Raw genomic sequence first — 25365 nt, 5'->3', positions numbered from 1 at the left:
AGGGAGACCTAGCTAGGACACCGGGGGATGCATGTTGTAGGAGGTAGACATGGCAGGCATGGGCAACCCAGAGGCAGCTGTTCTGGAAGCTCACTCCAGCCTACTTTCCCAAACGTGGCCACACTTACCTCCCTGACTCAATTCCCATTGCCCCCCAAATGCACAGTTGCATTGAAGTGAGTTCAATGTCAACTGAGGTCCCTGACCAACAACTTAACTTCATGCTAGTTTGCTCATATGTGAAAGAGAGGTCTATTTTAAAAAGGTATCATAAGGACTGAATGAAAGCATCCCATAAGTAAATGGTGCAGGGTGTTCATCACTATTATTGAAACTAGATGTGGCCAAGACGCTTTACCTGACTGAGCATGTAGCTTCCCGCTCCCAAAATGCCTTTTTCTAACTATGCCAGTGCTTCCCAGGTTGCTCCCAGGATCCAGTCTGAATTCTTGGATATGCAAAACACATGTAGAAATTTAAATGGAAATCCGAGTGGTATCTTTTGCTATCTAGTGATGAAAATGCTAATTAAAAACTCCACCCAACCCTCAACTTCTCCATTCCAAAAAAAGGTTAAACATACAACACTGTTATCAAGGAGCAAAACCTTTTAGGGTTAAAAGTGTAATTTTATTTAGATGTTACTTGTACATAATCTATAGTAAGATATACAAACAGATAAAAATTGTTTAACAGGAGGTGTTTTTTTTTTTAATACCACTTTAAGTTCAATTTACAACAGCATTGGTAATACTGCAAGGTGACAGATACTCTGATTTATAAAACAAAAATTACTTGCTACTCTGGCTGATACATTCCCACTAATCTTTAATGGATTAAAACGTATCATGTATTCCAGTTGCAAATTATTACAAAACTTTCACAACCTAGCCACTTGATGCTCAGAAAAGATTTTGATATTCTAAAAATTTACTGAAATGAAAATGTTAATTTTCTAACCATATACATTCACTAAAGAGAAACATAAGTGTACCAAATCTCATGGTTTGGGGCTGACAATAGAAAACCAATCACGTTATGTCTGTGTAGCTAATGTGTGATACCGAGTAACCTTCTCATCCCTTCTACCTAATCTATAACATGAGAAAAAAGCTTGTAAGAAATCTAAAATATGCATGGGGGGGGAATGGAGGGCAATTTAAAATAACCTCATAATATAGAAGTACTACTTTAAAATGCAAAATTCATTAATATGAAATATGTTTTTAAATATTTTTCTCCATTCGTTTTGGTAAACACTTTTTGAAAATGAAAACTGAAAATCCAAAATATTCACTTTTTCCTTTTCATGTAATATAGCACATTAGAAAAAGTCTGGATTTAAATTTTAGAATAAATCAGATTTGCTGAGAAAATACTGCAAAAATAATCTAAATTGAGTTTTAGTCCTTCTCCATTCTTTTAAAGGCTACGCAACACATTAGGGCAAAAGCTTTTTCACTAGTCAGAAAATCAAGTTGAAAATAACTTGTTGATTAACCTACAGGAAGACAACTAATAATTAATAGGCTTATGAATATTTATGAATAAAGTGCCAGTAATTTTATTGTAATACGATATAAATAGAAGAAATCCTGACATGGATAGTAGCTTTATGTGTTCTCTTCATCCTGAGAACAGAAGGGACATAAAAAACAAAGAAGCATTACCAAATAAAGTTCTAGAATTATAACGAGTAATTCCTAATCCAAAAGTAACAACAAAAACAAAATACTGTAGTAAAGACAAACTCAAACTACAAATGGTGAAAGTCCCAAGAATAATGCCAACACAGTAGGCCTTTATGCTGAAAAAAGAAAAAAGGGAGAGAAATCAGAGAGAAATTTAAAAGTTCATTAGTAATTACTGCTTATATTCAACAAAATTATGGTGACTAGCTCTAAGAAACAGAAACTCGAGAAGCATGTGCCAAAACAGCTAGTACAGCTGAAAAGACTCAGATAACCTGATATAAGAAGCATGGTCTTGGGAAGGGGATGCAGATATTAGGCTTTTCAGAGTTTCAAAATCTAGGTAATTAGAACCTTATATATGGGCTTTATATGATGACTGCCCACAAGCCCAATAAATGTCCACTTGGGGGACACACGGACATGGTTTAGGGGCGCCGCTGAAGTCCTCAGGAGGACTCATTACCAAAAATCCATTGGTCATGGTCCTATTTCGGCAACTACCATGAACCAGACAACTCTATCTTGAGCTAAAGACTCCTTCATCATGACAGAGTCACCAATAACTGCCATCCGTCTGAAATGCTGCATATGGTAAGAATCCCTAGTAAGTAAAGTGTCTTAGTATACCTGTGAAGTCCTATCTATAATCGAAGCCTGGGGGCATTTATTTGTTCTAAACAAGCAGTTACCCTTCATCCAAAATCATAAGAGAAAAGCTGCCATCCGTGAGTTTTCCAGTGGTCTGCTGTCACCAGGAAGATCAACCCTGTGGGGCTCTCCAGTTCCTTGGGGGCGGAACAGCAGCAAGAGCTAAGGTGAAAGGAAAGTGATCTGGTACAGCTACATGTCTAATCTAATCTGAGGTACTTCTTAAAATTTAATGTGCCAACGACAACATGAGAAAAGAGAACCGTGTGCTTCTAGGAGTAGGGCCAAGGCCCTACTTGGGTGATGGATCCCTAATCTGGCCACAGCACCAGGAGAAGCGAATAGCTGTCAGCATCTACTTTCACCTAAAATCTACGCTTTTAAAATTCAGATCAGGTGGATCAAGGTGCCGTGGGAGGCGCTCTCAGGAGCAGGCCAAGGAGCCAGGACCACTCCAAGGGCCTAACAGGGGCCCTAACAGAGGCCTCAGCGGCTCTGGGCAAGGTGGGGACAGGGCAGAGGGGGTGGCTCCTCTGTACCGGGAGGTGGTACACCCCCACCCCACCACCCCCAGAGAGGAGCCAGGCACTCCATGGGCCTAAGTGAGGCTATGGCAGCTCCAGGAAAGGTGGTGGTGATGCAACCCCAGACACACTCCCCCCGCCCTACCCCCCCACCCTGGGCCTGCCATGTCTGCATTGGCCTGGCCGGCTGGCGCCCAAAACTCCAAGGGTAGCCAAGTATTTGCAGTGTGGGCCCTGATGGCCCCTGGAGGAAAGGGAATATCTCTTCCTGTTCTTCACTGTCATCACTGCGGAGCTACTGGACTGTCTCGGAGGAATCATCAACCAGCATGGACCAAGTGCACGCCACAGGGAACCCGCCTGTAACGGGCCCCTCCGATTCCACATTTTACAAGAGTGCGAGGAAGCGAGATCGCCTCCAACTTACACAGGGGCCGCCAAGCCAGGGTGGAAAGCAGAAACGTTTGACTCTCTGTATGTGTTCCATCTTTCCCTCCAGAACCAACTTCTTGTGCAACCTTTCCCTCTAGAACCAACTTCTTGTGCAACACATTTGGAACAAACAAACAAAATGGGTGAAACGCTATCACTGACTGATCGGAAGACATCACTCTGACACACGGTCATTAATCTTGCAGAAGAGCTAACACCAGGCAGCTGCACACACACACAGCAAGTCTGGGGAATTGTAGCGATCAAGAAGGGGAAACCCAAACGGCACGAAGTACTTTCAGGGCCGAGAAAAAGGAAGCAAGATGCTGTGTCAGGACAATGCAATAGTTACAGCATATCTCCTCAGGTGCAGCACGATTTTGCTATGTTTAGTGGCACTTAAGTATTACACAGTAAATACTGAAAAAACCCAGAATTTTTGGATGTGCAAAAGCAATATCACATTATTAATACAAAAGTTGCTAAGCTACAGGATTATAATACCACTATGTGGGTGCTGAGACCACTGAAAATTTTCAACACGTTTCTGACACATGGTCTCCCGGTGGCACCCGGCCTCGTCAGCATGCCGCCTCAGTCGGACCAGTCGTTCTCGTCAAACTCTGAGTCATCGTCAGAATCGCTGTACTCGACGGCGATGCGTCTGGACAGAATTGTGGCCACATCATTCCCAACTGGCTCACGCTTGGCCTCTTGCTCACGCTGTTCTTGTACCTTTTTCAGCTGAATCCCTGGGGATACAAGAGTAGAATTAAATTAAATCCCAAGTTAAGGAAAATTACTAAGTCTATTTAGCATTTCTCCCCCCTGGCTGACACCAAAGTTAAAATGTTTTGGAAACCTGAAGTGAGAAAAGCTTGGGAAACAGAAGTTTCAGGACAAAAAAAAAAAAAAGGCACTCAAAGTCATAACACTATTTATAATAATTGTTAAAATACAAAAAACTTAGATTTTTCAGCGCAAATGAACATCATGAAAGAAAATTCTGGAGCTGCACCTTACATTATGGTAACCACTACATATGGCTAAGAGTAAATTTATTGTGCCTAGTGGCTACCATGTTGGACTGTATAAACATGGAACATTTCTATCATGAACATTTCGTGGGCATAGCTGTAATCCAAAGGCTTAGAAAGCAGCATTTTACATTAATAGCTTTTGGCTAGTGCAGAGAGGTGACAGACATCTTTGTTTCACCAATTACTGCTAAAAATGAACACAAAATACAATAGTCTACTTCCTTTTAAGTAACAGTGGGTTATAAAGATGATTCAATGTGTTAATTCTTTAACTTTTTCTTTTGAAACAATTTCATATTCACAGAGTCCCTCCCTATAGGACTAGGAGAAAAATGAGGCACCTGGGTGGTTAAGTGTCTGACTCCTGATTTTAGCTCAGGTTATGATCTCAGGGTTATGGGATAGAGCCTCAAGTCAGGCTGGGTGCTGGGCATGGAGCCTGCTTAAGATTCTCTCTCTCCCTTTGCCCCTTCCCCCTAAAAAAGAAAGACTAGTAGAGAAACATCCTCATAAAACCTACACCCAGATCCCCCAACTGATAACATCCGACCACTTGGTTTTAGCAACCTTTCTCTATCATTCTTGCTTATACACACACACTTTTATTTCTGGACCACCTGAGAATAAGTAACAGATAATGTCCCTTTGCCCCTAAAATAATTCATGTATAATTCATAAAAAACAGTAATCAAAATCAGACTGTTGGCATAGATACAATACTACCACCTATTCTACATATTTTATTTAAATTTTGCTAGTAGCCTTAATAACAGGAGAAAGTTTTCCACCAGGCTTTGGATGCAACATGGGAACATGATTGATTGTCACCTTTCATCAATGTCCCTTAATCTGGGCAGCTCTTTAGTCTTTGTGTTTTCTGACCTTGACATTTTTTAAGAACACAGGCAGCTCTTTTACAGATTGACCCTTGATGTGGGCTTAGAGGTTTCCTCATGATTAGATCCTGGTTATGTTATCACTCTTATTGGATGGGGCTCACAGGTATCAAAAAACAAAAACAGTGTGCTATTATTATGACCCTAAATTTATTATCAATGAGGTCATATAGCTTTGGGACTTCTTTTCTTGACAAAATCAAAGTGTGTTGATGACGTTGAAGATATACGAGAAGGCTGGGCTTGTGTGCCACAATCAGGTCTGATTTGTGGGCACTCAAGCAAAAAAGTAGAGGCAGTAATGTCCCAGCTGTCCTGTGAAGGACGTCAGTGATGCTGCAAGCCAAGCTCCCTTCTCAGTCCCTTCCAAAAGGAAACAACAAGCCTGTGACCAAGAGATGGCACAGCTCCCCACTGAATGAGGAGCTCCTAGGACATCTGCACACGCTGTCAGTGACCCTCAGCCAGCCTAAGCAATGCCTTGGGGCTGAGAACAAATGGTGTGGAACAGACGGTTAGTGTGTGGTGCTGAGGGGATGCCAAAACGGGTGAGTATCTGGGTTATCCATCCTGATTTGACCAGAGATCTCTATTTCTGTATGTCTCATGTTCTGGGGTTCGGTGTAGGACTTTACCCGACAAAAGAATTTTGCTGCTAAATAAATGTTGAGGAACTTACTAGCTTATTAGCACATCAAGCTAAAAATATGGAGAGTCTAGGATATAGCTTAGCTTTTTAAAAATACCTCAATCATTGATACGAGCTCACTTTCTTTCATTTATACAGTTATCTTCAGACTAGAATGCAGAGAAAAGATCCGATTAATCAATGATCATTTTTGTTATCTATTTCTAGTCAAGTAAAGCTTTCCTGAATTCTCAATTCTTTACTATTGTACGTTTATCTTAAACTGGCAAAAACAGGTCTACTGTTAAAAAACAAAATTAAGTGTTCTTTAACCCTATCCTAAAAAATAGTTCAGTGGAGAGAATAGTCATTTGACTATTATAGGCTGGAAGCTGGTTAGAGCCATAAGGAAGTCTCTAGATTTCTAAAAGGAAGACTGTTTGAGATGCTCACTTACCCATTCGAATGGCAGCGAGAAGATCGCTTCGGGCATCACTTATGGGTGGCTGTGCTGTCTCCTGGCGCTTTGCCTCAGCTGCAGGTGGGGCATGCATTGGAGAGGAGGAGCGAGAAGAGCCTGCGCCAGGAGGGCCTGGTGGAGGAGGCGGTGGGCCTGGTGGTGGCGGGGCTGTGACCACGAGCCCAGTGGTGGGAGGGTGAGGAGGAGCCGTGTAGGACGAGCCCGCCGAGGCAGGGAAGGGGGGCTGCATGGGGATCTGTAGGGGGCTGACGAAAGCAGTTTGTGCTGAAGGAATCATGGGGGGTGGTGGAGGAGGAGGAGGTCCTGAGGGGTTGTAATATTCAATTATCTGTGCTGGCAGCATCCTAATAAAGAGATGAAACACACAGAGTCACTAAAACAGCAAGAGAGTCACATCTTCTGAGGGTCTAACATGTCTTATTCGGGGTCCTCCTCCAAACACAATATATATACTGTCCTCTGAACTTAAAACACTGCAGGATGCAAATAGCCAGACTTCATGTCAGTTATTTTTACAGGTCTACATTATCCATTATGATGAAATTCAGTTCATCTACTCAAATGAACCAGAAGGAAAATCATTCAAAAAGTAACTTTTGGGGCATGTGGTGGCTCAGTCAGTTAAGCATCCCACTCTTGATTTCAGCTCATGTGGTAATCTCAGGGTCCTGAGATTGAGCCCCCACATGTGGCTCCATGCTCAGCTCGGAATCTGCTTGGGATTCTCTCTCTCCTCCTCCCTCTGTCCATCCCCTCCCCCATCCCCGTTCACTCTCTCCTTCTCAAATAAATAAATCAGTCTTTTTAAAAAAAGTAACTTTTTGTGGAAGGCTAGAATAAAACAGCTGACTATAAAGGTTATGAATAGGGACACCTGGGTGGCTCAGCGGTTGAGCATCTGCCTTTGGCCCAAGGTGTGATCTTGGGATCTGGGATCAAGTCCCACATCGGACTCCCTGCATGGAGCCTGCTTCTCCCTCAGCCTGGGTCTTTGCCTCTCTCTCTCTATGTCTCTCATGAATAAATAAATAAAATCTTTTAAAAAAGAAATAAAATAAAGGTTATGAATAGCAATTCAAATTCAAATCTGTCCTTCATATCGGGCATCTTGAAGGTGGATGGCTTACAAACTTGTTTTACAAGGGTTCGGTGACCAGTTAGATTTGGAAAATTCTGTATTTTATACCTCATCCCCACAGAAATTCTTTAAGCCCACAGTGCCCATTAGAATATTAAAATCTCAAAAAAAAAATAAAATCTCTGAAATGTCCTACACCTAAGAAGTCCACTGAATCCTACTTAGCTAACGGTTTTCCAAGCCAACTGGGCCACAGACCCTCTGTTTGCCTGACCCTTAGGTTAGAGCCTCAGAACACACTCTGGGGACTGTTAATGAGAAGTGATGGACGAGAACCCTCTGAGGGTAGAGGGACATACATTTAGGTGAAACACGCTGCTCTGGACTGAAGATGATACATATTAATGGAAACACACATTCAACTTTCCTGGGTACTGTCTCTGAGGGGCTAATGCTTTAAAGATTATGGTTAAGCCAGAAAAGAGGGCAAAAGACAGCCTACCAAAATAAAAGTGAGTGCTTAAATTAATAAATACTTGATCATAAGGATCTTTCTTTAGGAGGTGTTTGAATTTTACTCAAGTGACAGAAAACTAAAGGACCTGGTTGGAGAAGGCTATCTGAGCACCAAGAGATCAAGAAAGGGGACTGACTACAGGGCCCAAGTTCTAGGTAGGGGTACATGGGGAGCTGCACTGGACAGTTTTCTCATGATAGGAACTCTCTGTGGTTCACCCAGGACACACAGAATCTTGAGGGTTTGGGACAGGTTCTCAAAATCAGCGTTTCATCTTTTCTCAACACTTTGGCTTAGCAACGCACTTGAACACACCCTAAAGTACGTAGGAAGGGAGTGTGTATACATGAATATAGATCCAAACCTAAGATCCAACTGTAATAAAAAGGGGAGCAGCATGACACTGAATATTTTAACATAGAATTGGTCATAACTGGTAGTATCTACATCCAGTCATCCTTGGCCACATCTGGCCCTTAAGGTATGATTAGTCAGTTAAAATTTTTAGATCACATATAGCAAACTCCAACACAAGAGCAAGCAGCAGTAAAGCACAGGCAGTCTGAGTTACCCGTAGTCTGCTGGCGCCATGGGTGCGGAGGCCTGGGACCCCTCTGCGGCCTGTGGTGGGGGTGGCGGCGGTGGCTGCTGGGGTCTGTTTAGGGCCATGTGCCTCGCCGAGGCCGAGGGGGGTCGGTACTCATGCTCTGGGGCCTGGGTTGCCGGCCCATGCGGTGGCGCGTCCCCGGCTGCGTAAGAAGGGGTCACGGGCTGCGGGTGCAGAGAGTGGTTGGGAGTTGCCGGGTAAGAATAATCTGTGACATCCGATGCATGTGACCTGATGGTCAGGAAAGAGGAGTGGAAGAAAATTCAAATTCAGTTAAAAAGATTCTCCCCAGCAGGCATAAGCATCTATTCAAATAACTTTGCCAACATACAGAAATGACACACTGATTTCCTTTACTATGGACTAGGTCCAGCCCCCATCAAAGCTTCCAAGCAACAATATAATTACTACTTTAGCTGCAAGCCCCAGTGTTACATGGCTTCAGAGTCACCACTTTGTGGTAAGTCAGACAGATTGGCAAGCAGGACACAGCAGAGCCCCATTTCTGCAATATTTCAGCGTGCTTTTTTCTAAGAGAGAAGGCTACAAGGCAAATTCTGTTTAATTAAAACACAGCACCTAAGACAGAGGATTTCAGTGGCAACGGAACTGACAGCATATAATTAGAAAGTATAGAATGGCAGGTGAACTGGACAAATATGAACAGCAAGAAGAGAAGAAATCAAGAAGGCAATATAGTGGGTTATAGTTTTCTTAAACAGAAGGGCTGTGTTTAGCCAAAAGAGAAAGAAGGCGGTGCAAGGTGGAAAGGGCTTCTTTTCTTTGCATGGTGGAGCGTGAAGGTCTAGAAGGGATGGAGAGGTGGTGTTAGATGAGCAGAGAAGCTGGAAAGACGCAGGGGCCGGTGTGGCAGCCAGGCCTGGTGAGGGTGGCGGCAGCAGGGCCCTGGCCCAGGCCCAGCTCCCCAGACTCGTGGGATCAGATCAGAAGAGGGGCTGTGCATCCTGTCAGGACAGCCAAAGCAGGGCAGGAAAGCTGAGGCTGAGGCCAAGAGAGCAACATGACGAACCCTCTGGGCACCGTGTCCTCGGTGGTGCCCCCTGCCTGCACCAGCTCCTTGGCGTCACTCATGAACTCAATGCCCATTTTCCTCCTCTCCCACTCCTCTCTTCTGGTCCTTACTCTTCTCACATGTATTTGCTGGCTTCTGTGAGGGGTCAGCTTGTGTCTCTCTCTCTGGAGGAAAGAGGCAAACACACATTGGGGAGGTGGGGGACGGGGAAGACACCAACTGAGTTTCCATCTTTGAAACTCAGACGGTAGCTTCTCTACCTGGAGCATCACATGGCAGAGAAAAGCGTCCTGCAGAGTAAGAGGCTGCTTTTTTTTTTCCTTCCCTGATTGCAGGTTAATAATAACTGATAACCCGTTTTTTCCTCCTTAATTGCAGTATAAATTCTAGATTACAGTGTGCATATGAGTAGGTACTCTCACTATACAAACTATGCAAGGGAGTTAAAATATTTTTAATGGGGGAAGAACCTAACCGGCTTTAGATTGAGCATATTTGAAAAACGTAAATACCTAAAACTCTGAAGTCACTGGTAACGTGTACTTGACTCTGTGTGTATACCCATGTCAACAGATGGTATGTACACTTCCTCAAGGAAATGAAATTATCTAGCAAAATATAGAATGCTTCTGATGAGATGAGGAGCTGGAAACTGTAAAGGCCATGGCATGACTCAGAGTGCTACCTTCATAAAACAGCTTTGTGATGGAGCCCCAGAGGAGCCAAAGAAGGAAGACCAGATGGAGGAGGGAATAAGGAGCAGGTGGTGAGTACTCAATAGGAGAGTTCTAGAGGGCAGGGCTCTGGTGCAGGGTGGGCTAGAGAGGGGCTGCACAGTTGAGGGGAGTCACCAGAGGGCTGAAGGAGAGGTGCCGAGTCAGAGGCCTGCTGGGGGACAGAGACTCCTGAGGGAAGGTAGCAGTCAGCCACAGAAGATGCTGTGCAAACGTGGAGACGAGTGGGATGATCCTGAAGTGTCATGATCGGCACTGATTATCTGGCACAGAATGGAGAATTGCTAAGAGTGAAGACCACATGGAAAAAGAAAAAAGTGCAGGCAATGGAGACACAGTGGGAGAACCAAGACTCCCCCAGAGTCTTGTGGGGAGACAGGTGGGCAATCAGAAAGCCTGGGGTGCAGGACAGGACAAATTCAGGGACACCTGGACTGGAGGTATCACACCACCTGATAATGGTGAGAGAGAGCAGTAGGCAAGCATGTTAATTCTCATCCTAAATTCATGTTTACAACCAAACCATTCCTGATCTACAGAGAGAGGAAAATTTCATGGTTAGGTTTTATTTATATGGGCTGGGTTAAATCAGATTACTTACATGAACAGATCACATACACGCCATGAAATCTGATATTTAACTCAGCTGTCTCCCATACATCCATTAAAAACCATGTTTCTAAGAAATACTTAAAACATAAATATGAAATAACAAAGGCCAAAAGATAGGAAACATAGAGCATGATTCCAACTTAGTAAAAGAAAAATATATACATGTACAGAAAAAAAGACCAAAGAAGAAATACACTAAAATGCTAACAGTGGTTTCTCTGGATAATAGGATTATGGACAGTATTTTAATTTTTCTCTGTAATTTCCAAATATAAGAAGTTCATCTTATTTTATAATAAGAAAAAAGTGAAGTTTCTAAATTAAGGGATAGAATTCAAGTACAATAATGAATTTTAATCTATTATCTGGTGCACGCTGACATTAAGAGGCCATGGGAAATAGAAATTGCCTTCTGAAAAACCAGAGAAATGAAGATATATCTAAACAACAGAAATACAAAGGCAGAATACTAAAAATCTCAGTAATCATCAATTTTATACCCAACACAGAACAAGTGAATCTCAGATGCTAGGATGAATAGTGATCATTCAATTGAGAGATTTTAGAACATCATTTTTCCATCTGTAGCTACTGAAATAAGAGTATATATGGAATATTATCAAATAAAGTATATGTTTTACATGAGTAAATAGTCATAATCAAAGTAGTTGGAAAACAAAAAAACAAAAAACACCCTAGGTGCTATCTATCATATTCAAGTACCCTTCCTCATTCCTAGGCCTGTGAGCAAACCTGAATCATCATTGCTTTTTTCTTATGGAAATAAATGGATGTAGAGATTCAAACCCGAGGCAAACACTCAGTTACAGCTCCAGTAATTCCCTAGGACTGAGCAGACAGCAGCTGGTACAGAAAAACTGCCTAGAACTTGCCTCCAGTCATAGCCAACAAATGACTAACAGCCTCTCTGGGCTGGGTAACTATTAAATACGAAGTATCTGCTGTGTGCAGAGTCTATGCTAGACACCCAGGCTATAGAGATAAAAATTAAGAAAAAAGGACACAAATAGGTCCAGGTTGTTGCTGTTTTTGAAACATCCTTGAGTCACATTAGAATTCTCTATTCAAATTCTGAAATGCTGATGGAAGACTCTGGGGCTTCTGGCAAGTGGAAGGCCGAGGCCTTACAAAAGCAGAACTAGGAAACTAAACCAGAAGTACAAACTGACTAGTGAGTTTCTGTCGTTCCATGAATCCCTTTTACAATAAATGTGACTTAGTGACCACATAATTTGCACCTGCAAAGAATATTTTTACTTAAATGCTTACAAATTCTTAAAGTAACTCCAACAGAATTCTTCTCCTGAAATTAGAATACATAAGATTAGTAAACTGGCGTGTCTCTTTTGCTCATCACTCTTAGAAAAGGTTACCAAAAAGAAGAACAAAGTTCTGTCTTATGCACATCAATTACCACCTGCTCATTATCTTTAGATCAAGTGGCAAAGGAAATTCAACATTCTAAGCTAAAGAGGGAGAGAAAGAATTAAATGATTATTAAAATAAAAATGTAAATCACTGGCAGTTACTCAGTCCAAATTTAGCATCAGTGTTAAAAACACTAATCTATATTAATGGAACAATAAACTCAGAGCAGTGGAAAATCATACAAAGTAACCCACAAAATGAAACTGCTTTAAAGGGTTATTTCAAAAATCAAAAAAAAATAAACAGAATTAATTTTTAAGGAAATTTTTTGAAACATATCGTGGGCCATGTAAACACCAAAGCCACTGGTGCGTTTCCAACATATAATAAAACCAAGTACTACGCAGAGGCTTTGCTACAACACACGCACACACACACCTAGTGTCTGGGGACAGGGATCCCTCGGAAGATGCTCCGTGGTACACACTCTGAGACAGTCTGTTGTCGGGTCTAAGCTCTTTGTCATATGCCATCATACTCCATTCCTGGCGCCTGTTTCTGGCCTTCCTAACCTTTTTCACCTCCCGGGTTGTGCCATCTATACGCTTTTGCTCCTGATGTCCAGGAAGAGAAAGCAAGCATGCCGAGACAGAAGGGAAAGGAAAAGAGCAGGTTAAATGCAGTTGTAATGCACGGGAAACAAGCCCGGCATGCAGACAAGAGACATTTCCATTTCAGATCACACTAATGTTAAGAAAATTCTAACACAGTATATATTCTCTTACCCGACACAGACCCAGGAGAAGTAACTGATAGTTAACTATTTAACCTAAATAAATAGAAGCTACTCTACTGCAGCTAATTACAGGAATCGCTTATCATCATTTCTAGTAGAGAATTCACACCTTACTAAGTTTTTTAGCTTGTTTTAAATGTACTAGATCTTTCAGATCTGCATTATATAGATGAATATCTGAGATACAGGCAGATCATGCCCTACCACTACACAATTTTGATTGAATTGTTCATATGCAATCATCTTTCACAAAATAACTCCAATACTCTATTATAAGTTTCCAAAAGACTATACAGAATATTTAATCCTGCAACTAGCTTAACACAAAACGAAAACATAAGAACTTACCTCCTCATACAAAGAATCATTCTTGCTCCAGCCCTACTTTGCCATCAAAAATGTATCCATGAAAAACTTGGGTCCTACATAGGTGTTTCTTTAAAGATGAAGACAGTTATTTCTATGTATGTATGCTTCCTGTACTTCCCATAAGATGTTATGGTCTTTGAAGATGAGAACTATGTTTTGAACTGTGCTCCTGTTAAAGTACCTCTGCATGTGGCTTTACACAGGGTACACATCACAAATGCTAACTTTTACCCACCATTTGCTTCGACGTGGATGGAACTGGAGGGTATTATGCTGAGTAAAATAAGTGAATCGGAGAAGGACAAACATTATAAGGTCTCATTCATTTGGGGAATATAAAAAATAGTGAAAGGGAATAAAGGGGAAAGGAGAAAAAATAAGTGGGAAATATCAGAAAGGGAGACAGAATATGAGAGACTCCTAACTCTGGGAAATGAACTAGGGGAGGTGGGTGGGGGATGGGGGTGACAGGGTGGCGGGCACTGAGGTGGGCACTTGACGGGATGAGCACTGGGTGTTATTCTGTATGCTGACAAATTGAACACCAATAAAAAATAAATTTATTAAAAAAAAAAAAACAAATGCTAACTTAGTGATCAGATCCAGGTGAGCATATGGTGCTCACTGTCTCAGACACCGTGTCAGGTGCTGATGATACAGACAGCACACAAACAAAGAAGACAAGGAATTTGCCTTCACAGAGCTTGCAATCCAGTGGGGGAGGCCCACAAGATCACACAAATACATCTACAGTTGTAAAATATGGTAAAGCATAAATGCATCATACACCAAATGCTGCCTCATCTGGGAGTCAGGGAGTGTCCTGGAATGACTGAGACAAGATCTGTCGTGTGAGCTGGCGTTAATTCTGCAAAGGAGTAGGGGCCAGGTGTATGGCCAGAGGGCAGAGACTGTGCATCCACTCTGAGGGCGACAGCAGCACAGCAGGAGGAATGAAAGAAGGTAAATGGGGAACTAGGGCAAATGGTTCCTGAGACCTGAAAGGTAGGCAGGACCTTAAAAGCAGGGAGTGTTGTTCTTTATCTCAAGAGCAATGGAAACGACTGGCAGGTGAGAAGGGAGAGGCTGACACACGGAGGAGGCATTTCAGAAGATCCCTCTCGGTTGTGGAGAACAGATTAAGAGAGAGAAGGCAGGGCCACCAGTCAGGAAGCTGCCGGGGCAGGTCCTGTGACAGGATGGCTGATGGCTCACAGTGTGCCAGGATGAAGCCAAGCTGTCGACAGAGGGATTCTGGAGGCCTGGGGGATGTACTGGCAGAGGATGTGAACATGGAATTTACAGAACATACATAAATGGTTAATAAAGATACAAAAAGGTTGGTAATGCATATTAGATTTTTTTTTTTAGAGTTTTTTTTTTTTTTAGAGGGAGGGATGAGCACATCAAAAAAAATAATGATATCTACATCTGGAAGAAGTCTGTTAAGAGTGTAAAAGCCTGGTTCGTAGTCTTTTAATGGTCAGGGGCAATATAATGGTATCTTTCAAAAAATAAAACTCCTACTTGTCTTCTAGAAGTTTACCCAGAAGAAATAACTGCATGTGAGTAAAGTAGTATTACAGTACTGTTAAGCAACTATTCAGACAACCTAAGCACGTCCTAATACAGTATTGGGTAAATAGTTTATGTAGCGTGCACACTTTGGAACACTACACTATTAAAAAGAATGAAGAACATCTTTAATTATGTCAATATATGTATATGTCTGCATGTGTGTGTATAAGTCATGTGTAGTACAACTCTATGCATATGAAAGTACTTTGTGAAATGTGTATACATGTGTTTATGAATGCTTACAATGTCTAAAAATGTGCACACTGAATCGTTACTAGTGACTGGTGATAGCTGGGGAAGGGAGAAACTTATCCCCAAATTTTCTAAATGAATGCATTTACTTCAGTGTAATGTGAGTGTTTTACAACCAGCATGTATTGTCTGTATACTTGTAGAAACCAAAAGGAGGGAGACTTCAATGGATTTCAATACACGACCTGATTTTTTAAACCACTGTACTAAATTAATCAGTAACTGTCACCCTTACTTTTAAGAGATGTATGCTGACGTAACTTTTAAGAGACGTATGCTGACGTATTTAAAGATTAAGTGTTATGATTATCTGCAACATTCATTACAGTGGTTCAGCCTCCAAAATGACCCATCGTCATGCACACCACACACACACACACACACACACACACACACACACACACAAACCAACTATGACTAAGTATTAACAGTGATGTATCTATCCTCCAAATACACTGGCTTACATTAAAGTCCCCAGAACGTGCCCAACTGTCTCCTAGCCCGGGATGATCCTGGCTGCTTCTACTTCAAATGTTCCTTGATTCTGAAGCACCCCACACCCCCTTTACCCCCTCACTCCTCTAGCACCTCACTCATGTGCGCGCATGCGCCAAACACACTCTGCTTAGCTGACTTCTAACTCCCCACTGTTGGAACTCTGAATGAATGAACTCCACTTCATTTACACTGTCATTCCCCTCTTGTCATCTCATCCACTGTTCCTTCACAACACTTACTAGGCACTGTAACTACACTCTTACCACTCCATATTTATTTGCATCATTATAAAAATGTTTTTAAACCAGCAAACTAATGAAACCAAGTTCAGAAACAATGGATTTCTCATCTCTCAATTTTATAAAGTAATTTTTCCTTCAGAGAGACCTTTCAGTTCCAAATTTAAAGTAACCTGCCTTTCTGAAATCCTGGGAAATGAAGGCTGTCTAGCCTCATTTTCTATTACTACATAATAAAAGCAGATTTGTACTAGACTTTTCAAATTTCTTTGCCTCTTTAGGAGTTCCAGTGGGCTGCATGATTACTTAATGTTTGTTTCCCCCAATACATTGTAATCTCCCTGTGACGGTGATAATCCTTTCTCACCACTGTTTATCCAGCATTTAGAAGGCATTCAAGAAACATTATTATATAAGTGAATAAGAAGTTCTTATCAGAATTTTATGCGTTGGAGGAATGTGTAATGAGACAAAACAGCCAAGGAAATGGTATAATTTTGAAGACACGATAATCATCCATAGACTAAGACTTTTTTCCTCTGAAGAACAGTGCTGAAAAAATTAGATATTTTCGCCAAAAATATCACTGAGAAGGGAAACCTAGAAGACCATTTAAAAGGACAGCATATTTTAAAGAAAAATATTCTTAAAACCCTGTTAATATAAAAAGGTGTGGGGACCAATGGGCTGTTTAGGTATCTGTTTCTTTTCCAATCAAGGGATTAAGATCTTCCTTTTCTTCACTTAAATACTTTATACTTTCTTCACCTGAATAATTTCCATTTCAACACTCAGCAGTAATTCCAAGATTTCCCCCATTCATCTCCCTACCCACAGCACAAAGAGACAGCATGAATAACCAACCTCTGGAATGCTTTCCTGGACTTCAGTGGGAATATCTCATACTTGCAGTCTGCAAACTGTTTCCATGTTCCATTTCTTAAATCTTATTTTCAAATCTCAAATTCTCTTCCACCCCAAACTGTCACTTCTATGGGGCCAGTACATCTAGATGCCTCCAAACATTTGAAGGTCACTAACCCACAACATGCCAAGAATTCTGTCTTAACAAAAGCACTCCAAGATTTGTCAAGCAAGCTCATTTTTAAAAATACAGTACACATACAAAAGCCTTAGCAAATATTTGCCTCTGGAGAATTAGTTCTCAGTAGGTTAAGTCTAATTTCTTACCTTTTGACGCCTCTTCTCCTTCCTTTTGTCTTCTGTGTCCTGCAGCATTTTTTCTTTCCAGAGGTCAAAGAAATAGGAAGGATCAGTGTAGAACTTCAGCCCATCCTTTTTATCATCTCTGTAAATCAATGTTTTATAAGTCGGAGGAGGAGAGAAGGCTGTTAGATATTTTCACGTGGGGTGAAGATTCACTTAATTTTAACTCATGAGATGATAACATCTGTATAGGGCATTTTGACTGTCCTACGCATTAAGTCTCTCTGAGCTCCTTATTTGAAAAAGGTGAACATGTACGAACAGCACCTTTTTCTAGAATAATCATATAAAAAGTACTCTTACCAATTCAGATTTAAGTACAGAGAAGTGCCTCAAAATCACAATATGGCTTGTAAACAAGAATATCTGATACCTCAATTATTTCAGGAAATGTTTTGCTTATTCTAACAGAGGCCATACACAGAGATGGGTAGAATCTTGGTGTATGGGTAGAATACACCACTTTTTATATTCTACATCTATTCTTGGGTAGATTTTATTTATTATTTAAGATTTGGGTAGAATACACCACTTTTTATATTCTACATCTATTCTTGGGTAGAATAGATTTTATTTATTATTTAAGATTTTATTTAATATATATATTTTTTTTTCACCTCTACTCTGGAATGTCAATATTATTAGGATAAAAATGAATAAGTACACTGTCCCTTTTTATCAGGTTGACCGAACCTCTATAAATTCAATTTGCAAAGAAGCAAAATGTTCATAGTGTAGAAGAGTGACAAAAGTGGAAATAGCCCACAAAGAGAATTCACTCACGGCATTTCACTTTCAAGTCCTGCTACAATTACTGTGGTCTAAAGAATATTTCAAGCATTTGTAGAAGTTATTCATCTATTATGAAACCACTACAAATCCCAAGTTGTAATATAAATCAATAGCAAAGCTCAAAAGAATCACGACATGAAGGAAGGAAACACTCTTTACTACTAATGCTTTAATAAGTATCTGGCCAGTAGATTACCTTCATGAGGAAGCAGAATATTTACCTTTCAAATCAGTGTTTCAACAAGTCATGTGAGGCACAGAGAAAAGCAAAATGAAATGAGGCACAGTGAAGTGAGTTTAAGAAAGAGGTTATGCTCAAACAGTCGAAGAAAACTAACTGAATGAGTCCAGAGAAAAATCCTGCCTGCCGGTCCCTGAAGTTCCTGCCAGGCCACGTTCTGGTGAGTTGCTCATCATCACAAACTAAGGCCCAAGTTCTCAGAGGGGCTCCTCTGGCCCATCCCAATGTCTGAAAATCACCAACCATGGTAATCTGCTTTACACTTTAATCTTTGATTACTTGAAATCCTTCCTTTCCAAGTTTCCTAACTGATATGAGACCTGTATTATAGAGACTGTATTAATAACATTACTGTGAAAAATACAGTCTCCCTAAGATACTAGGCCTTCCATACAGATTGAAGATTCAAAAAAGCTCGTAGTAACTTGCCACAGAATTTAAGACGTATAAAATGCACACTTAAAAAAAAAAAAAAAAAGAGGGAGCTAATACTCTAATGAAGGCAGAAGCTCTGTAAGTAAACAAACATTAATCTTGCCATAAGAATATAAGCAGCAATGTCCTGTGCTGCTAGCAACTAAATACTTCATTTTCTGGTCATGTTGTAATGCTCATATATTAACCCTGTCTTTAGTGTTTTATATACCTCAAATACTATTTTATTATCAAAAAATACATTTGAGTTGGCACTGTTATTCTTTTTTTTTTTTTTTTAAGATTTTATTTATTTATTGAGACACACACAGAGAGAGGCAGAGACACAGGCAGAGGGAGAAGCAGGCTACATGCAGGGAACCCAGGTCTCCAGAATCACACCCGGGCTGCAGGCGGCACTAAACTGCTGCGCCACTGGGGCCACCTGGCACTGTTATTCTTAAACATACTATTAAAAGTCAAAGACATTTTTATTTTCCATAAAACTGAATATACACATACACTATATATGAGAGTCAATTTGTACATTATACAGTTAAAATTTTTCTATCAAAAGTATCTAATCATGCTCTTGATTCATCAAATATAAGTGGTCCACTGAGTTTTCTAGGCTTTTTCCTTTAGAACAGAATATCCAGTGAGGTGTCTTAGGAAAGTTTTAACAGGCCTGCCCTTGTGGCTTTCACTGCTAAGTAAAACTGAAATTGCTCCCCCAAAATGCCTACTGAATGAAAGCAAAATCACAAGTTAAAACACAAGGCTGACAATACTAGGGTTCATACATATCATGGATTTTTAGAGGAGTGTGCTAAAACTTCTAGAAAAGCATATTAGTTTCAGAGAAAACGGTGGCTCTCTGGCCCTTTCCCATCACAGTCTCCATGGGATTTCTATCACATTTTTTGAGATAATCTTTCTGTCCCTGCTGAAAGAAAGGGATGCAGGTGGAACTGCAGCTTTACTAGCAGAGTTGCAGTAGAGGATGGGTCTAAGCATCTCCTTTTGGACTCTGAGAAGGAACAGGAATTCAGACCAAAAAAAACCTCTGGGTACTCCCCGAGAAGGACCAAAGGTCCAAGATAGTGGCACTGGAAGCAGAGAACCCACTGAATGGTAAAGGGGATCTGTCACCCAGCAGAGCTGGTCCTGGAGGCCATGAGGGCCACCCTCCACTATAGCCTGTGCTCATCAGAGGCTGAAGGAACAAGTTTACCAGGGAGACAAAGGCTAGAGCAGAACAAGCAGCACAATGAAGGACAACGAGAAGGTATATGGAAAAGGGAGACGGGAAAGAAGGTGACAAAATATGGAAAGAAAATGCTTAATGTGGTAAGAAGTAGAAGAGGTGTTTTTAAAAAGCATTTTTTGGTTTCTTAATATTAATTTTTTACACACTTGATTTTCCATTCTTTTTCTGGGAAGTTTGGTGGTGATAATGTGTCCTACCATTTTACAGTAACAGGTTGATTTGCTGACTATATTATTCACTGTAAAAACTCCTACTGCTGCAGCATACGTTTTTCTGAATTAAATAACAAATGTCTCTGCAGTGGTGAAATGCTGAGACAGGTATTCTACTGCATGATAAATGAATTATCAGTTCCTTTAAAATGGACTCTGAATATGAATATGGAACATACCCACACACAATATTCTGCAATGTGCCCACTACTACTTCAGATATCTACACTTAGATACCTACTTTTGTAGGTATCTACTACAGTTATCTACAAAAGCTAACATCAGAGCTCACACTTTTCTTGGTGAGATTATCTCTATTTTAAAATATTAAACTTTTAACAATTCTATACCGGTAACTAATTCGATCATATGTAATAATCCCAATTATTTTCAAAGTTTGAAGAAAATACTTTCACAGCACTGTCCTTCTCTCTTAGTTTATCTAGAATAAAAAGGCACTGGGAATGCATGAAGCCATACCTGTATGGTGTAAGAATATTCAGAGGAGGTGGCTTATCACTCTGGTTGTAAATATCAGCAACAGGATTAGGAATGCTGTTCTTTGAAACCACCTGCTGGTCTTGAACTGTGGAACTTTTGAAAGCTTTTTTCATGTTGATATCCTGTAGTGACACTATTTAGAAAAAAAGTGCCCAGGTTGAGTTACATAGAAATATTTTTAACTGTTTAAAAATAAATCTTATTTAAGACACAATCATAAATAGAATTTATGATTCTAGAACAAAATCATGTTTTTATTGTTCATTTAAAACCATGCTTAAATAGCATGTGAATTCCTTTCCTCTTATAAGTAACAGCTATCTCTATAAAATGAAAACAAATCATGTGTTTTCTTCTGTAGTGATCTAATTATTTCTTTGAACCTAGTATTAGAGCATCATTCTTTATAATAGCATTTTTCAGAAACCACACAGGAATCTAGTTGAGTATAACAGGAATGTAAATACAAAGGTTTGGGTATCCTAGAGGAAAAACACATTCAGTTAATACCAGTTGAATTGTAGTATGTGTAGGAAATATGTCTGCAAAAGGTATACAAATGTAAAAAAACACATGAAGTTTTCCTGATGTTAACACGAAGGAAAGACGGCAAGGCTTTTCAAAGTGTGTATAGTCCTAGGAATAAAGTAGCAGCATATAAACTACACTTAGGGGTGAGAAAATCAGGGCTGATTATATTTTTGTCTGTTTGAACACTTTACATTTCATGTATTAACTTATCTAACTTTGACATGAACCTTTTGAAATGGGCAACCTGGCCCACTAACCCACTTGACCATTGAAGCCAAGAGTCAGTTGGGTATTAAGCGACCCTTCCAAGATCACCCAGCAAAAAAATGAAGACCCAGAATAAAACAGATTTCCTAAGTTGGTCAAATGTTTCTTCTACTATAAAATCCATGCCAAAGAGTATCATCAGGTAAATCTTGACTGGAAAAAGAATTTTAAGGATATGAGATACACTGTGAAATCTTATTAACTTTAATGTACAGATTAACATTTTCCAGCTCAAGGTCTATCACTGTTATGCCAATTGCAAGATTCCACAACAAAACTGAAGGAAGATGAATAAATACAAAAAATCATTTGTGGTACCAATTTGAAAAGTGAATGACTGGCTAGAGATGTTAAAATGCCTTATCTGAATAGACCAAATAGCTACCCACAGTTTTACTTTTTTCAAATGACATCAATTTTAAAAATCAGATTAAAAAATGTTCATAATTGATATTAGAATTTCAATGCTCTACATTTTTATTACATTTCTAATTCATTAATTTAATATTGACCTTTGAAAAAGATCTGATCATGAGTAAACATTTTTTAGATGATGAGGGATGAATTTCCTAAAACATTACATTTAAAAAAACTAAAACTTCCATTTTTTTTTTTATTAATACTACTATGGTAAGTCTAGTAAAAAATCAGATACAAAGATCAGTTTAGTGCAACAAGAGAAATCTTTACTACCACTATATAAAGGTAAAAATAATGGTTAATCTGAAAATTTTTCTCAAATAAATATGAAATGCCATATCCTGTACTCTTTTTGGAGATTTTTTTCCAGCCCAATTTCAGTTTCTCATTCAAAAGAGGGATCCCTGGGTGGCGCAGCGGTTCGGCGCCTGCCTTTGGCCCAGGGCGCGATCCTGGAGACCCGGGATCGAATCCCACATGGGGCTCCCGGTGCATGGAGCCTGCTTCTCCCTCTGCCTGTGTCTCTGCCTCTCTCTCTCTCTCTCTGTGACTATCATAAAAAAAAAAAACAAACAAAAAACAAAAGATACAGAAAGTGAAATCTTTAAAAAGGAACTGCTGGATTTGAATTTTATTGAAACTGTCACAATTTCAGGGGTATGGCCTCAAAATGATTATCAGTTACCCACATGGTGCTTACCATATTAACTTTATTTTACAACCATGATGCCTAAAGGCCTTCAGTAAATGCTATTTGTTGAGATGTTAAGTCAAGAATCACCATGATTATTTACTGGCATGGACCCCAACAAGAGCAGCAGGTGGACGCCTTCACTCAGTCATGCTGGGTATGTACCACCCTCCCTCATAGCTGGACCACGTTTTGGAGTGATTCTGTGATTTTTTTAGGCAAAAAAGTATCTTTGAAATAATTCCCAATGACTTCAACTAGGGTTTCTAAGACCAGGAACATTCAAAGAATCCTTTAAAACAAATACAATATGTGTCTATTTTTTAAAAAGCAAGTATGGATAGCATGTATGAGGTAGATAAGACTTTTTAAATTACTAACTAAACCAATGTTGGGGGCTCCACCCCCCACCAATATTCTTCTAGAAAAGGACAACATGAAATATCAGCACACCACCCCAAGGAAAAAGCAGTGATTACACCGCAATTAATTACTACCATCTTGTCAACATCACTTCTAGCTCATTGCTCTCATGCAATTACCTACCCTCTTCCACTGTTGAATCCAGCTGGGTAACTTTGACAGCAAGGCGATCAATTCTGTCTTGAAGAGAATTTGCTCTGATGTAGAAGTTGTTAGCCTCATTAAACAGCTCACCAAATATGTCTTCAGCATGTTTGCCTAAAGAAGAAAATGAATGGAGAAGGCCATCTGTTAAGAAGTGCTGAGGCAGCCTTCACACGTTCTCACCAATGCCGATTACTGTCAACACGTGGGATTTTGTGCAAATGACTATAAAAATAAAGTGTCACAGTCAAAGGCCTTTAGAACTTTTGAAAATGCAGTGTGGATAATAACAGATATCTGAAATTGACCTGAAGTTGTATAGTTTTAAAATACCCCAGAGAGTAAAGACTTTTCATTTAATTGCTACATAAGCCACCCTGCGAGTTGTTTCCCATTAAACTTCTTTAAGAAAAAATTACTCTCATTTTGTATGCTCTATGTATAAATAGAATCTTGGGACCTTAACCTTCCTTTTACTTCCCAAGATAATTAAATAAATCATTTCCAAATTTAAGATTTTGCTTCATTCACAATCAGAAACATTAGATATCTCACATTGTACCTAACACTCTCTAATGGCATGAAATTGTTCTAATCCACATTTTGAAATCTAAGTATATAGTGCTGACTCTGGCACTCTCTAAAAATCAATATTTTGTATTCTGAGTTAAATTTTTCAATATGGATTCTTGTGAGTGCCAGACATAACTACTCCCACTTTTCTAAAAATGTAATAAAAAAACATTTTTAAAAAGAGAGGAGTAAGGATCTGTGTGAATTTCCAAATCCTAACATCATTCCTTTATTCATTCAATAAACATTTAATAACTATCTATCCTGAGAGTACAAGGCACACCTTCATCTTATCTCCTCTGCCAGAGAGAACCACTTTTTAAAAAATAGACTTTACTCTTTAGGACAGTTTCCAGTTCATAGCATTAAAATTGAGCAGAAAGCACAGAAAGTTCCCATGTACTCCTTGCTCCGCCACACACAGCCTACCCCACTGTCAATATCATACACCAGAGGGATGCATTTGTTATAACTGATAAACCTGCATCAACACATCATTACACCCAAAGTTTTGCTTACTTCCGGTTCACTCTTGATGTTATATATTCTATGGATTTGGACATACATATAAAGACATGTATCCCCCATTATAGTATCATACAAAATAGTTTCATTGACCTAAAAATCCTTTAGGTGGACCTAAAATGCTGCACCTATTTATCTTGCACACCCACCCACCCCCCACCACCACTCAACTCCTGGCAACCGCTGATTTTTTTACTGTCTCCATAGTTTTTGCCTTTCCTAGAATGTCACACAGTAGAAATCATAATTAATTACAATTAATTATATTCACTTAGTAATAAGCACTTCAGGTTCCTTGATGTTTTTTCATGGCAAGACAGCTTGTTTCTTTTTAGCGCTGAATAGCGTCCCACTGTCTGAATGTACCAAAACTTAATGATTCATCTACTGAAGGACATCTTTGCTGCTTCCAGTGTTTGACTGGTGTTGTGATGAATAAACACCTGTGTGCAGGTTTCTATGTGGACATGAGTTTTCAACTCATCTGGGTAAATACCAAGGAGCAAGACTGCCAGATTGTTTGATAAGAGTATGTTTATTTTTACAAGAAACAAACTGTCTTCCAAAGTGGCTACACTGTTTTGCATTCCCACCAGCAACATATGAGAGTTCCTGTTGCTCTACACGCTCATCACCACTTGGGTGTTACTGGTTTTCTGGATTTTAGCCATTCTAAAAGGTATGAAGTGGTTATCTCATTTTAATTTGCATTTCTCTGATGACAGATGATGTTAAATATCTTTTCATATGCTCTGTGCTGCCATCTGTACACCTCCTTTGGTGAGATGTCTGTTGAGGTCTTTTGCCCATTTTTAAATCAGGTTGTTAATGTTCTTAGTAATGAATTTTAAGAGGTCTTGGTATATTATGGATAACAGCCTTTTATCAGATCATGTCTTCTGTAAATGTCTTCTCCCAGTCTGTGGTCTGTCTTACTCTATTGACAGTATCTTTCAAAGAGCCCAAGTTTTTCATTTTAATGAAGTCCAGCCTATCAATTGTTTCTTTCATTGAAGTGCCTTTCTTTGGTGTTGTATCTAAAAAGCCATCATCGGGCAGCCCCGGTGGTGCAGCAGTTTGGCGCCGCCT

General features: G+C 39.9%; 1 protein-coding gene across 18 annotated transcripts in view; it reads right to left on the bottom strand.

The window, feature by feature from the left end:
* Positions 1–608: 608 nt before the first annotated feature.
* WASF3 (WASP family member 3) overlaps positions 609–25365 on the bottom strand; it is a 134124-nt gene continuing 109367 nt past the window's right edge. For 9 of the 18 annotated variants that reach the window (XM_072719859.1, XM_072719866.1, XM_072719865.1 and 6 more), the window contains 7 exons: positions 23158–23292; positions 20682–20835; positions 17237–17354; positions 9576–9742; positions 8510–8776; positions 6320–6687; positions 609–4050 (listed from right to left, as the gene is read on the bottom strand). In XM_072719859.1, the coding sequence (XP_072575960.1) occupies positions 3893–4050; positions 6320–6687; positions 8510–8776; positions 9576–9742; positions 17237–17354; positions 20682–20835; positions 23158–23292 (1367 nt within the window). In that variant the 3' untranslated portion in view covers positions 609–3892. Of the gene's footprint in view, positions 4051–6319; positions 6688–8509; positions 8777–9575; positions 9743–12751; positions 12928–17236; positions 17355–20681; positions 20836–23157; positions 23293–25365 lie in introns of all 18 variants that reach the window. The other 9 variants (XM_072719857.1, XM_072719856.1, XM_072719854.1 and 6 more) reach the window with 1 other exon arrangement.

The sequence above is a fragment of the Vulpes vulpes genome, chromosome 9 (assembly GCF_048418805.1).
Source record: "Vulpes vulpes isolate BD-2025 chromosome 9, VulVul3, whole genome shotgun sequence".
NCBI lineage: Eukaryota > Metazoa > Chordata > Mammalia > Carnivora > Canidae > Vulpes > Vulpes vulpes.
The sequence above is the reverse complement of the archived record's forward strand: the minus strand, read 5'-3'. Positions and strand labels throughout refer to the sequence as shown.